The 15,966-nt window shown below is 39.7% G+C and overlaps 1 protein-coding gene across 11 annotated transcripts in view; it reads left to right on the forward strand.

The window, feature by feature from the left end:
• LOC105233792 (oxysterol-binding protein-related protein 1) overlaps nucleotides 1-15,966 on the forward strand; it is a 386,119-nt gene that overhangs the window by 138,632 nt on the left and 231,521 nt on the right. For 10 of the 11 annotated variants that reach the window (XR_007422136.1, XR_007422135.1, XM_049451345.1 and 7 more), the window contains 3 exons: nucleotides 3,470-3,664; nucleotides 8,204-8,399; nucleotides 8,478-8,597. Coding sequence is in view for 9 of the 11 variants with exons in the window: in XM_049451345.1 (XP_049307302.1) it covers nucleotides 3,470-3,664; nucleotides 8,204-8,399; nucleotides 8,478-8,597 (511 nt within the window). In the remaining 2 variants the exon portion in view is untranslated. The remainder of the gene's footprint in view (nucleotides 1-3,469; nucleotides 3,665-8,203; nucleotides 8,400-8,477; nucleotides 8,598-15,966) is intronic. The other variant, XM_049451343.1, reaches the window with a different exon arrangement.

Raw genomic sequence — 15,966 nt, forward strand, 5'->3', positions numbered from 1 at the left:
ATTACAATTTTTTACAATATAAAATATCAAAACTAAAAGGAAACTATTAAAAATAGTTTATATATTTATAAATAATAGCATTCGACTCTGATTTTGAGTTATTTTAAGAAAATTTCAAATATATTGTACAGATTGAATTATAAAAGTTGATAATTACTGCAGTATATCGATATTGGCAACTCTGGGTTGTGAGAGAGCAATCAGCTGCGACGTTTGCGACGGCAAAAATCCAAATGTCTCGGATTCTCACGTCAGCGTCACGTCAGAGAGAAGGGAGCAGCGTTTTTCACTGTGCAGTTACATTGCGCGCCCATAAGATAGGTCGTCCCAGCTGACACGACCCACGATTCTGCGTTGTTCACTTTACAGTTATTGTCGCGACTGCGCCTTTTCTGGAACATTCGTTAGACGCTTATTTGGCGTCACTTCAAATAAAGTTTTGAATTTGTTGTACCAACGTATTTTTGTATATACTCGTATTTATGCACACGCGAACTTACACGCACTCGCATGCAAACATATACTTCTGATGTACGGCGAAAAAAAAAAAATTTTTCACTATTCTCGGTCGAGCTCCCAATTGTGGGATTTTCCACCACAACACGCTTCCAATTTAAATAAACGATACTTCACACAGTTTCAGAACTACACTTTATTGTATTATTCAAATTATAGTTTTATAAGTTTTGATTAGAGTTTATATAAAATTGCAACTCGCAATGATATTGAAAATATTATATTAAACTACGGTACAGTGCGTATTGATTTCACCAAAGACCGAAAATATTAGTTTAAAAATACCGAAGAAACACCTTCCGCCAATGACATCAGTTTAACGACTGATTCTTGCTTTTGTTCTTATTGTCTATCCCACCTACCCGTCTTCTTTGGCGGAGTTACCACCGATCTACTATATTCTCACATTTATGCTGCATATTAATGCATATATTTTTGTGTGTTTATTTATGTATGTTTTGTATTGATTCTGTCTTATCTAATATAAGTGGACTGTATAATTTATTACAATAATAAGATTTTTCTGACTCAGGTACGAGCAGAATGGGTGCTCCAGTGAAGTCAGTGGAATCTTGCGAGAAAGTTGAGAGTGGTCGTGAATTGAGAATGGTTTCAATTCGAACTAACAGTGTGGTTAACTGTTCACAATTAAATGTGTAGTTTCCAGGTACTTTTTTGAAGTCGGATTTAAAGATTTTTACAGCTGATGCTTGGGTCACGAGGGAACGATGAAACTCGCTCAAGGATGTATCATCATCCAATGTTGTATGAAAGGAGTCGATTTTTCCATTTTCTGGTGCAATTATATTGCGTATGGGCGATTTTGTTCAAGAACCGGAAGATTCTGTTAACCATCGGGGTCCATTCCACCAGAGGGTGGTGGAAGGGTGCAGCGGCTTGCACCTTCTTGCACCTAAATCGACAGGATTGTCACCACTAGCTTTGTGTCGCCAAGTGGCTGATCCCATTAGTTAAAATATTTGTGACGTACGATTAGATATGTACGTCTTCCATGCGTGTGGTGGTTTTTTCAACCAGGCTAGAATAATCTCAGAATCAGACCAGAGATGCAATATGTATTTCTTCATGTTTAAGTGGGTCTGCACCATGGAAACTAATTTTGCGAGTAGTAGGGCACCACAGAGCTTCAATCGAGGTAGACTTAGCGTTTTTAAAGGCGCCACCTTAGTCTTTGCTACTAATAAGTGGCTTGTGGTCGCGGTATCACTTTGTGTGCGCACATAGAGAATAGCACAGTATGCCTTCTCAGAGTCGTCACAGAAGCCGTGTAATTCGACTTTGTATGGGGGGGAAATATTTTACCACCGTGAGATTTGTAACTTCGAACTAGGACCACTTTTTTAAAAGAAGTGGTTTAATTTGTTCGTCCCAGTCGGTTCCATCTAGCCATAATTCATGTATCATGTATCAGGATTTTGGCTTGTATCATTATTGGCGAAAGCCATCCTGCGAAGTCGAAAAGTTTTGCCACGGAGGCTAGAATTTGGCGTGTTGTAATGGCGGATAATGCAGATATTGACTTAGTAGTATATGAAAACTGGTCAGATATTGCATTTCATTGAATTCCCAGAGTTCCAAGATACTTTATACGTTTGGATGTCTCGGATACGATTTTCAGCAACTTATTTCAATCTTCTCAGATATGATTTTTTGCAATTTACTATTTCACTTTTTTAATATTGGACACACCGTAGTATAATACACAAAATGTGTAGCATCAGTCTAGTACCCGAGTTCCACATAATGACCAATTGAGGTAGACTGATGATTTAAATTTACGCTAAATAAGTCGATTTTCAAACCCATTGAAAAGTTTACTTGAATTGAATTTGTTGCGTGTTTTAAAAACATTATGTTTGTAAACATTAAAATCGGTCTGTTAAGAGAATATAAATATTCCAAAATATTTAAAATTTCTAAAAACCTTCGAAGTGGTATTTTTATACTCTTGCAACCTGTTGCTAGGCAGTATCATAGTTTTGTTCACCTAACGGCTCTACGTATCACCTAAATTCGAGATAGATATAGGGATATATATTTAATTGATCAGTATGACGAGAATGACGTTGAACCCCTAACTGTCTGTCTGTCCGTCCGTGCAAACTGTAACTTGAGTAAAAACTGAGGTATTTTGATGAAACTTGGTATGCGGGTTTCTTAGTGCAAGAAAAACTACGAGTTCGTAGATGGACGTAATCGGATTGCCATGCCCACAAAACGCCATTAACCGAAAATATATAAAGTACCATAACTAAACACTTAGTTAGGATATAGAACTGTAATTTCAAACAAGGAATTGCAGGAACAAGGACACCCGTAGGCACACAATTTCAAAAGAATAGGCGTGGCCCCGCCATCTAATGAGTTTGATATACATACTATATATCCTAAATTACTAAAGCTACAACAACCAAATTTACGCAACTCAAATACTATAAGAACACCTACCGACTGGATGAAACCTTGCTCATATAACGGAGAAATTTATTTTCGAGGTGATATGAGAAAAATTCGGCGTGGCACCGCCCACTTTTTGGTGAAATCACATATATTGTACACCGACTGATCGATTTCACAGTGATAAAAAAAATCACGACATCTACTATACTTCCCATATATCACAATTTAAAATTCTATTTGATTCTTTCACTTTCCAGTACACAAATCAAGAAGTAATTAATATAATGGATAAAATTTTGCTAATAATTTATCCATGTGGACGATGCCACATTCTAGAGAGGATATTCCATTGCGTTGTGTACATATTATCAATGTTAACCCTCCACCCCTATCTCTCTTGCCATCCATTGGTGTATTCAACCACAGCTCTTAAATAATGTACCTTTAATAATAATAATAATTTTCGTTGTTAGTTCAAATATTTAGTTGCATTACCTTGGCTTAAAACCTAATTCTACAACTATGGTTTCAGATGGAACGAGGCTTACTCGTGGAGTAACGTTAACTGCTGTGTACATAATGTAGTTGTAGGTAAACTATGGATTGAACAGCTTGGGACAATGGAAATAAAAAATCATTCGAATGGTTACCGCGCCATTTTAGACTTTAAAGAAGCCAGTTCTTCCCAAGAGGCTAACAAAGTGTTTGGAATTGTTGAAAATGATGAGTAAGTACTTTATTTTCTTTCTATTTTAGAGTGAGTGATACCATGCCCATTAGACCGATTTACATGCAGCCTCACAGTTCTATCTTTACTGCAAATTATAATCTTTCTAATGTATTACTTGTTTTAGTAGTTTTCAGTATAATATCCGTATGAAGGTATGGGGATCAGCACCGTTATTAAATCTTTTCACAGATCATTTTAAAATTGTACGATGACACAGTATAGAGAACTGTCTTTGGCTACTTTTGTTGATCTAACTTCAGTAGCACAAACTGGAAATATTAAAACCTATTACCACTTTAAATCCTCAGAACTTAATATATATATGTATGTACTTGTATTTAATACTGTACTGCATTTAATCCTGTACAGCAGGATTTTGGATTTTGGAGAAGTCGACAAAGGCCGAATTTTTTCCTAAGAAACTATGGATCTACCGATTTGGAGCCAGCGATTTTTGAAGTGAAGTTTATCTTTTAGCCTAGCTTATATGTAACTAATATAAGAAACTGCACTCAGAACAAGAGGAAATACTGATATATATACATAATAAAGGGACAGTAGGGACTAGCACAGCCAAGGACCACTACCAATGTATTCTAAGCTTAAAAACAGAATCAATGAAGTATATCCAGTCGAACATACGAGCGATGACAATTAAGTAATGAGACTAATTCCATAAAAACCGTATATTTGAAAATTATTCTACAACTCTGTCATCCCCTTCAAAGTAGTCCCCTTGGGCAGCTATACAGCGGTTCCAGCGCGTTTTCCATGCTTCGTAACATTTCTGGAACGCTTCGACTGGGATGTCCGCGAGTACCCTTGTCACGTATTCGACTCAAAATGAGTTCCTTTGACCACCGATTTTGTTTTAGGAAACAAATAAGTCACAGGGTGACATGTCGGGCGAATAAAGCGGCATTTGCAGCACGGCGATCCCTTTAGAGGCCAAATACTAGGACACGCTGAGGGCGGTGTGGCACGGCGCGTTGTCGTGATGAACGATCCAGTTACGAGCGATGTCTGGGCGCACCCTGTTGACTCGTTTTCGCAATCTTTCGAGTACTTGGCAATAGTAGACTTGATTCACAGTTGGGGAAGGTCGAACGAATTCTTTGTGGACGATTCCACGGCTATCAAAAATAGCAATAATCATCGTTTTCCCCTTCGACTTGCTCATGCGAGCTTTTTTCCGGCGGGGGGCGCGCGGAGACAACCATTGAGAGCTTTGGCGTTTGGTTTCCGGGTCGTATTAGAAAAACCAGCTCTAATCGCCTGTAATAACTCAATTTCAGCGTACGTTTCCGAAGCTGTTTCGCCCAATCTGGCGCAAAATTTTATCACGACGCGTTGCTCTTGATTTCGTTTTTCCATTTTCGGGACGAGCACTACAAACACACGTCCGCTCAACTTGACGCAGCAGGCGAACTAAACAAGCTAGAGCGATGGTAGATATATCAATGGAGAGGGGAGGGATGCCGGAAAAAGAGAAAGGGAATTTCAGGTCACAGGTTTACCACAAGCGCGGCAATAAAATCAGTCTCATTAACACGGTCAACCCACACACTTCTTTGGTATTAAAGTTTTGAAAGTTACCCAGAACGTGAAAATCATTATATTAGGTTGCCCGACCAAGAAGAAGTTCGAATAGCAATTACCCGCCTGAAGAACACCAAAGCGGCGGGGGCGGATGGATTGCCAGCCGAGCTATTCAAACGGCGGCGGAGAACTGATAAGGAGCATGCATCAGCTTCTTTGTAAAATATGGTCGGGCGAAAGTATGCCCAACGATTGGAATTTAAGTGTGCTATGCCCAATCCATAAAAAAGCAGACCCCACAATCTGCGCCAACTACCGTGGGATTAGCCTCCTTAATATCGCGTACAAGGTTCTATCGAGCGTATTGTGTGAAAGATTAAAGCCCACCGTCAACAAACTGATTGGACCTTATCAGTGTGGCTTTAGACCTGGTAAATCAACAACTGACCAGATATTCACCATGCGCCAAATCTTGGAAAAGACCCGTGAAAGGAGAATCGACACACATCACCTCTTCGTCGATTTCAAAGCTGCTTTCGACTGTACGAAAAGGAGCTGCCTTTATGCCGCAATGTCTGAATTTGGTATCCCCGCAAAACTAATACGGCTGTGTAAACTGACGTTGAGCGGGACCAAAAGCTCCGTTAGGATCGGGAAGGATCTCTCCGAGCCGTTCGATACCAAACGAGGTTTCAGACAAGGCGACTCCCTATCGTGCGATTTCTTCAATCTGCTGCTGGAGAAAATAGTTCGAGCTGCAGAACTTAATCGAGCAGGTACAATCTTTTATAAGAGTGTACAGCTGCTGGCGTATGCCGATGATATAGATATCATCGGTCTCAACACCCGCGCCGTTAGTTCTGCTTTCTCCAGACTGAATAAGGAAGCAAAACAAATGCGTCTGGCAGTGAACGAGGGCAAGACGAAATATCTGTCATCAAACAAACAGTCGTCGCACTCGCGACTTGGCACTCACGTCACTGTTGACAGTCATAACTTTGAAGTTATAGATAATTTCGTCTATCTTGGAACCAGCGTAAACACCACCAACAATGTCAGCTTAGAAATCCAACGCAGGATAACTCTTGCCAACAGGTGCTACTTCGGACTGAGTAGGCAATTGAGAAGCAAAGTCCTCTCTCGACGAACAAAAACCAAACTCTATAAGTCACTCATAATACCTGTCCTGCTATATGGTGCAGAGGCTTGGACGATGACAACATCTGATGAGTCGACGTTGCGAGTTTTCGAGAGAAAAGTTCTGCGAAAGATTTATGGTCCTTTGCGCGTTAGCCACGGCGAATATCGCATTCGATGGAGCGATGAGCTGTACGAGATATACGACGACATTGACATAGCTCAGCGAATTAAAAGACAGTGGCTACGCTGGCTAGGTCATGTTGTCCGAATGGACGAAAACACTCCAGCTTTGAAAGTATTCGACGCTGTACCCGCCGGGGGAAGCAGAGGAAGAGGAAGACCTCCACTCCGTTGGAAGGACCAAGTGGAGAAGGACCTGGCTTCGCTTGGAATATCCAATTGGCGCCACGTAGCGAAGAGAAGAAACGACTGGCGCGCTGTTGTTGACTCGGCTATAATCGCGTAAGCGGTGTCTACGCCAATTAAGAAGAAGAAGAAGAAGAGAGGTTTAATTCCATTTCCATGAATTTCAATGATGATTTCGGCTGATTTTTGATGAATTAACTCACAGTTTCGATGGAATTTCTGGTGATCACGGATTTTGATTGGCCCACATGTTGATCGTCATTTATGTCTTCACGACCACTTTGAAAACGTTGAAACCACTCGTGCACTTTGCTACGGTATAGGCAATCATCGCCATAAACTTGTTTCATCAATTGAAGCATTTCGGTTAAAGTTTTACCAATTTTAAAACAAAATTTAATGTTGGATCTTTGTAAGCTGATTTTCGCACAGATAACACAAGCATGCTGACACTTAAAACTTAACTTCACTTCCAATCAATGAAATGTCATGAAATTCTTACTGGGCAATCGATAAAGATAGCAGATTTTAACGCACCAGTCGAAATATAGATAGAGACACATGCGATCTCTCTAAATTCGAGTTATATATCATAATTTAGTCCTTAGTTAAGGTCTTTATACGTCTTCGGTTATAGGTAGTGCTCCGATTACGCCCATCTATCACATTTTATTTTTTAAACGCGTATACCAAGTTTCATCAAGGTATCTCAGTTTTCACTCAAGTTACAGCTTGCGCGGATGAATGGACTGAGGGATAGACAGACAGACACCCGAATTTCAACTCATCTCGTCATCGTGATCTTATGTATATACTTACATATGTCTACATATAACCCTATATCTATCCGTTAAGTGAACACAACTATTATACTCTGTAGCAACATTTTGCAAGAGTATAAATGTAAAGTGAACCACACAGATTTGGCTTTAACGTTAAATACTTAAATATAAATGCAGGGACATTAACTTTTATCAACCTTATTTGGCATAGACAATCGAATGAATAGATAGTAGCCTATTAAGCAATTCGGATCTTAATCAAAACAATTATACTGCATACAACAGATCAATGGTAAAAACTGTTCTCAGGCAGCCCGAGCAAGGTAAGAAAAGACGAAAATTGTGGTGTCGTGTTCTTGCCAAGGAGTCCTATGTCAATATAGAATATCACAAGTTATGCGTAATTTTGGCGAAGCAATCCGTTAGAAATCACCCGAATTCGTGAAATATCAAAAATTCGCTTTTGCATATGGTCACAAAAAGATACTTTTTTAAGTACTTTGAGAATTGGCAGAAGGGCAATATATTTAGATGTGATTACTACTCATGACCAGATTACATAAACACTTTCTTAAAAAATACAAAATTTGCGCTAGTTTTTGAACAAAACTCGTAAGCATTGAAATGAACGATTTTGAAAATTTCGTAATTTCTAATTGAAGTATGCAATTGTGTTGCATATACAAAATATATGTTTTTTTATTTTTAGAAAAAAAGTAAGATATAGATTATTTGGAAAATGGAACGAGTTTCTTAAATGTGCATCAGAAGAAGACTACCAGCTTTGTATGCAGCAAAAACACGTTAACGAATCAATGTCATCCCATGACCGAAACTCTAAGAAACTATTTTCAAAATTGAACAGTTTTAAAATGCCATCATTTTTAGGCGTGAATATTCAAGATGTAAGTGCAAGATATGTATATGTACATATCGCATCAATTAAAAATAATTAATTACCTAAACCAATTTTTTCTATATAGGATTTAGTTGGAACATCAGAGCTTAAGTCTTTAAGTTTGAACGAAGATGCCGATATATCTTCTGATATTAAATCAGCTTTATTGTGGAAATGTAAAGAGCGACCTGCTTATAGCTCAAAGGTAAATATTTATTTGTTTGTTCAGAATCTTTTAAATAATACACGAGATTAAGGTTTGTTTCAGATTATAATAATTTTGCTTCCTTAATGTTTTTTCTAACACTCATATTTATTTTATCTTATACATATGTATATAAAAATGAAACGCTATTTCGTTTTGCAATACATATACATGTATGGTATATAATTATAACTCTTATAAGAATGACCGAACCGATTGGGTTGTAAATTACTTGTTTTAGAACCAAACGACTGGCATACGCTACTTTTGATCGTTTCATGTTAAAAGTGCACATAAAAAAAAGTAAGCATGTGTTCAATATTCATTTAAAAATCATTTGATTCGGGAACGTATTTATGTTCGCTGGACATTGTGTTGTGGGGAATATCTCCTTTTTCACTTCACTTTTTTATAATTGGTGAATTTGGGTTTTTCACTTTCTGTTCATTTCTATTACATTTGTACTCGTATTAGTATCAGATAAGTTGTTATGTTTGCTGGTGTACGCTTCTTGTTTATTCACAAATTCAGTGTGTGATAAACGAGCTTGGGCGTCTGTTTTTTTTCTGCTTTACGCGTCTATTATTTTCGGATAGTACAGGGTTTGTCCGGAAAGTAATTGGACTAAGTCCATTTAAAAAAAATTATTGAATCAATCGTTACAATTCTCTAAAAACTTTCAAAGTAGGCTCCTTCTGCGATGCAGCGTTGCCACGCACGGAAAGCGTCACGAAAGGCATTCTCCGGAATAGCCTTGAGAGCTAAGGTGCATGCTGCTTGGATCCCCTCTGTCGTCTCAAGATGTTTGCCTTTCATCGACCTTTTCAGGCAAGGAAACAATTACGTTAATCCTGTGTATACTGTGATTACGTTATTCAAAAATTGGGGGTAGCTTTCACACATGTTCAAATTGGCGCACTTCCATTCGCCGCAATTTCTGATCGTCAGTGAGAACTTTTGAAACCATCTCCTCGCACACCTTGTGCATGTTCAAGTGCTCCATCATAATTTGCAATTAAAGTAATAAATGGGCCACCGAAACACACCACTTCTTGCTAAAGCAACATCTACGTAAGCCTGCTTGATCATGTCAAACGTCTCTGTCGCAGATTTACCGAATTTCACACAGAATTTAATCGCGTACTTATTCTTTAACGAACCCTGCGTTTTCGCCTTGCACCACTCATAGAAACACGTCGAGCGAAAATGTTTGTCCTGACTCTCCAGGTGTTCGGAGACAACTGACCAATTGCTCGTTCTTTAGCTAGGAACACCCTCTACCGAATCCACCGGTGCGCGCACTCTGCGAAGTCGAAGAAAATCAGTACTATTACTTTCCGGATAAACCCTATAATTTACTTTCTCTGCTCCTGAAAAATTAATTATTGAAACAGAGCTTCCCTGCAAAGGATAAACTGATTTTCAGGACCTCCGTGGCTATGAGTAAAACATTCTTTTCGTAGGTTAATCCCTACTAATTCGAAAGTTTGGCCTAGGAACTTCTTTATATAATAGTTAGAGCCAAAGATGTTTACACCAGAAACTCGGCATCATCGGAATCCTCGGTAGATGAGCTAGCTGTCCAGCTGCTGGGCCAGTGGTAATGGGTAAATTGTCCTTCAATTCCTTAATAACCAACCTCGTCCCGTTGCACATGTTTGGAGGGCTTAAGTTCCACAAAAGCATAATTCCAATCACGGTGTCTATCGATTTGAGCGGTCTTGTTAATATACCGCTTTGAGTGCGGAGATCAACGACTCGTACATGACCGTCGGAACCGTAGTGTAGTTTTTCTATGCGGCCAAGCCGCCATTCTGAAGGGGGCAGACAATCATCATGAATGATGACACAATCTCCAAGCTTTGGACCTGTACCTTTTATGAAGGTCCTCTATATAATCTTCCTTCTATCGGCGGCTGAAATCGTGATGGAGAATTTTGGGGGGATAAATTGCCAGTTAATACCTTGGGCAGCATACCTTTGCACAATCTCTGGTGAGACTTGTTTGATAAAATCCACAAACTCCTTTTCAGTGGCTCTTTGGGCTCCAATGAAGGTTTTACCATATCGCTCATCAGTTTTGATGGGAAGCCGCGTGGTCCGACGAAGCGAGCGAATGCCGCGAGAAAAGCCTCCTTTGTCAGATTCGTACACAGATCAAGGTGCACTGCTTTTGTCGTAAAGCGGACAAAGACAGCCACATAGCCTTTCATTAAAGTGGGGGACCTTAGCATGAACGCCTTTATCTGAAAAGGCCCAGCAAAGTCGACACTTGTAACAGTGAAAGGCAGAGCGAAGTTTCAGCGTTCCGGTGGAAGTGCTGCCATAATCTGTTTTCGCAACTTCTGCTTGTGCATAGTGCAGATCTTGCACATGAAAATGCATTTCTTTATTTGTGGCTTAAGACGAGGAATATAGAACTCTTTACGGACTATATACTGCATTAGGCGATGTTCAGCGTGAAGCATGAGTAAGTGGATATAATTGAGGAGTAATGTGGCAAGTTGGGATTTCTCTGCTATGATTAGAGGGTGGCGTTCATTGTACGTCAGGCTTGAGTTAGCAAGCCTACCATTCGCACAAAGCAGAACTTTCGTGTCCAAGAATGGGTTAAGAACCAAGATTGAACTCCTTTTATCAATGGGTTTTGATTCTATTAATAATGAGATATCGCGGCTGAAGTAGCGCATTTGAGTGGATGCGATTAGTGCGACCTTTGCCTTTTAGAGTTCTAGGTGCGTCAATGTATCACATTCGTTAGATTCTGGGTGAATCCCCTTAATTTTATTTTTGAGTCGCTCTATGAACTTTAGCATGTAGGCGATAACTCGAAGGGCACGAGGGAACGATGAAAATCGCTCAAGGATATCATTATTATCCAATGTTGCGTGAAAGCAGTCGATTTTTCGACTTTCTGGGACAATTATATTGCGCATGGGCGATTTTGGCCAAGAATAGGGAGGTTCTGTTAACCATCGAGGGCCATTCCGCCAGAGGGTGTTGGTGGCAAGGTGCAGCGGCTTACAGAGATGCAATCTGTATTTCTTCATGTTGAAGTGGGTCTGCACCATGGAAACCAATTTTGCGAGTAGTAGGGCGCCACAGAGCTCAAGTCGAGGTAGACTTAGCGTTTTTAGAGGAGCCACCTTAGCTTTAGCTACTAATAAGTGGCTTGTGGTCGCGTTATCGCTTTGTGGGCGCACATATAAAGTGGCACAGTATGCCTTCTCAGAGGCGTCACAGAAGCCGTGTAATTCAACTTTGTGTTCGGGGGAGTAGTTTACCCACCGTGGGATTTGTATCTGTGAGATATCGTTCAGATTGCTCGCGAACTGTGACCACTTTTCTAAACGAAATGGTTTTACTTGTTCGTCCCAATCGGTCCCATCTAGCCATAATTTCGAATTTAAGGAAATTAGTATCCAACAAGTTTTCTTTCGATATATGTTTTACTATATTGGGATGATTAGCAGTAATCTTTTTCAGTGGAAACCCTGCGGTTTTAAAGGCTCTTATAACCTGTGATAAGGATTCGTATGCTTGTGGAAGACTGTGACTTCCAGACAAAATGTCGTCAACATACATTTGTGTTTTTAACACCTCGGTTGCCAGAGGAAATTCTGACTTGGTGTTTTCTGCCAATTCGTGCAGTGTTCGAATGGCTAAGTATCGAGCACAGTTGACGCCAAAGGTAACTGTTTTTAACTTAAATCCGCGTAGTGGACTAATAGGGGATTTTCTGAAAATAATTCTTTGAAAATCTTGATCGTCTTTATGTACGACTATTTGTCTATACATCGAGCACAGTTGACGCCAAAGGTAACTGTTTTTAACTTAAATCCGCGTAGTGGACTAATGGGGGATTTTCTGAAAATAATTCTTTGAAAATCTTGATCGTCTTTATGTACGACTATTTGTCTATACATTTTCTCGACGTCCCCGTTGAAGACGTATTTGAAGATACGCCAATTTAAGATAATCAGCATTAGGCCTGGCTGAAGCGTGGGTCCCGTAAATAAAATGTCATTTAGGGAATTTCCTGAACTAGTGGATTTTGACGCATTGAAGACAACTCTTACCTTTGTGTTTTTTTTTGTCTGGCTTTACTACTGCATGATGTGGCAAATAAAACGAGTAGTATTTACTTTGTATGATTTTTTCGCCAGCGCTGACTTCCTCCATATGGTCTAAATGGAGGTATTCTTCTACGACCCTATCATATTCTGGTTTCAGCTCGCCTTTTTTAAGTAGGTTTTTTTCCATACTTAAGAACTGTTGGATAGCAGAGGTGCGGGAATGACCTAAGGCGAGTGTGCGTGGAAATTCCGGCTTCAGTGGTAGTCGTACGACGTACCGGGCATCTTCTGATCGAGTAGTTGTGGTTTTATAAAAATCCTCACAATACCGATCTTCAGGGGTTGTGATTGATAACTCCCAAAATTTTCTTAATTCCGTATTGAGGTATTCGTTGGAGATTTCCTCAACTTGAGTTGTCATCGTGGCAACTGGTTCCGCAACTAGTCCATCCGAAAATGGTATTTTGCGCCAGAAGTGTTTTTGTAATTTTCTCAATACCTTCGAGTATTATCTGTGGTATGAGATCGCTGCCTAATAGAAGATCTATTTGAGCGGGGGGTTACAGTTGGGGTCTGCTAACTTAAGGTGTGAAACCTTTTGCCAATGCTTGCTATTTATATGATAGCTTGAAAGCATGTTTGTTATTTGCGGTAAGACAATAGCTTCTGCTTGAATGCGCTTATCCGCTTGGCGGGAAATTAGGGTAATGGCGCAGATTTTATTGGAGTTTTGAACTACTCCTCCGCCCATTCCCGTAATTTCAAAATTGGCTAATTTTGTAGGCAGTTGTAGCCTATTTTGTGCCCTAGACGCAATAAATGATCGTTGCGATCCTTGGTCTAATAAGGCCCTGAGTTTAAACAGCTCTCCTCGGTGTTCGATGGAGACGACTGCCGTAGGTAGTAGTACTCTACTGTTGTTTTCGCTATGTAGCGTTTGGGTTGTTAACGCCTTTGAGCAGCTTGGTGCGTCTTGGCAGTTTTCTGAATTTGTTGTTGCAACTAAACCTGTTGCTCTTTTTATGTTTGCGCTGTTTGGGGGTGAGCTGGAAAAATTGGTAAGGTGTAACATCGAATGATGTCGTTTATGGCAGTAAACGCAATTAAATTTACTTTCACAATCTTTAAGCATGTGTGCATCTGATAAGCAGTTTGTGCAAAGTGTTTTTAACTTTACAAAATTATTTCGGTCAACTATATTTAGTTTCTGATAATGCGGCGGTGCATATATTTACCAGAATTGGGTCCCAATTGTCTGTGGGAACGTTTTGTGTGGCTAAAACCGACAAACAGCTGGAAACAGTGGATTGAAGTTTCATATATTCTTCACTTGTTTCCTTTTGAATTTTGGGCAAGTTCATCAATATCGTTATTTGCTTATCTACCAGTATTCGTTCGTTTTCGTACCTTGATCTCAAAGCTTCCCAAGCCATATGGTAATTGTCGTCATTTAATGCGAACTGTTTTACGATGACGCCTGCTTGACTTTTTGTTTTGTATCTGAGGTGATACAACTTTTGAGCATTTGATAATTTCGGATGGTTGATGTAAACAGCTGTGAACATGTTCCGGAAGGACGGCCATTGTTCATAACCACCATGGAAAATTTCAGTGTCACAAGCGGCCCCTTGAGATGGATACCCGAACTTGCCTCTTGATTTTGAATTTGTGGCAGCTCTACTCTCGGAGGTGGAGTAGGTGCAACTGCTTTAATTAATTTTAGCTGATCTACGATCATAATTTTTGTGTCTTCATACTGGTCTACGCAGTTTTCAAATTTGGCGTAAGCAGAAGATTTAAAGTTTTCTGGTAGATCTGAATCGTCAGCATCTACTATTGCGTCATATGCAGCCTGGAGACGTGTCCAAAAATTTTCAATTGTTTGGCCTTTAAGTTCTAGCGCCGATTCAGAATTTTCTTGAATCGGCGAGGAAGCAAATCGATTGCACTATTTTATTAGACAGTCACTCTCAGAAATGAATTTAGAGAATGATATGTCTTTCCGACTTTTTTGTTTTGTAGCACCTTGCTTCGAGCGTGTAGCTTCTGCAGGTGTACATGGACTTTTTTCGTCAGAAATCATCTTTACGACTTTTAGTAACTGACTTGGTTTAGAGTCTTTTGAGTCAGAGCTCATTAAAAAAAAAAAAGTGACGAATAGAAAACAGAAATTTTCAATAAAAACTTGATTGGTATTATCAAGTTGTAGATGTAATGTTTCGAAAAGAAGACTCTTTTGTGTGTAAGAGTTTTAGAAAATCGATAAACAGATAAATAAAATTATATGCTGATATTATTGAATTTAATTTCGCCACAGATTTCGTGTAAACATAAGTATGTATGTATGTTCAGAGGAGGACTTTTTTAATTATTATGTATATATATTTATGTATCTTTTATTTTGTTATGTGCAAATGAGAGCTCGTTTTAGAGATCACAGCACTTTGTACATAAGCATGTAGGTACATATGTATGTATTACGCTTTATTATGTTTTGCACAATCCTTCTTGTTTTTGTTGACCAAAAACCAAAGGGGTTTTTTTTTTTTTTTTTTTTACGAGGAGGAAGCATCGAAAGCCTGGACCCCTGGTCAGTGTGGAACTTGAATCCGAACTAAACCTCCTACCGTCCTGTACCGTTCCCCCCGGTACCACCGTCAAGTATTACGTCGGGAGGATGGTTGAGTGACACTCATATGTACGTAATGGTCCAAATGCAGTCAGTTGGAAGTTGCATTTACTTGGCCCCACCTCTGTTGGTCTGATAACCCCCCATGTACATTGTTACATTGTTCGTCGCCAACCCTTCCCGTCACGTCAATGTTAGTGTGTTTGGGTCGTGGTTGTTCGTTTCGTTTAGCCGCTCACTTCTCCGCTGCTGTTCGCTAGCACGTTGGGATTTCATAACCCTGGCTGCCACTTCGCAAGCAGCTTTCCACTTCTCTACTGATTCGACCATTTGGTTTACCAAGTTTTCAGGGGTTGGGTCTACACCGAAAGCATTTTTTAAGTGTTGCCTCTCATGGTTATATTTCGGGCAATAGAAAAATGTGTGTTCTACATTTTCGACGGTATCGCCTCCACAATAACCGCATGTGTCGTTGTTTTCGTGTCCGAATCGTTTCAAATATGCTTTGAAGCAGCCATGTCCTGTGAGGATTTGAGTTAAGTGGAAATCTACCTCACCGTGTGGTCTGTTTAACCATGGTTCAACGTTGGGGATCAGTCGGTATGTCCACCGCCCATTTTCGCTTTCTTGCCAGCGTTTTTGCCAGTGATTCACCGTCTCTGCC

This window comes from Bactrocera dorsalis, chromosome 3 (genome assembly GCF_023373825.1).
Source record: "Bactrocera dorsalis isolate Fly_Bdor chromosome 3, ASM2337382v1, whole genome shotgun sequence".
NCBI classification, from domain to species: domain Eukaryota; kingdom Metazoa; phylum Arthropoda; class Insecta; order Diptera; family Tephritidae; genus Bactrocera; species Bactrocera dorsalis.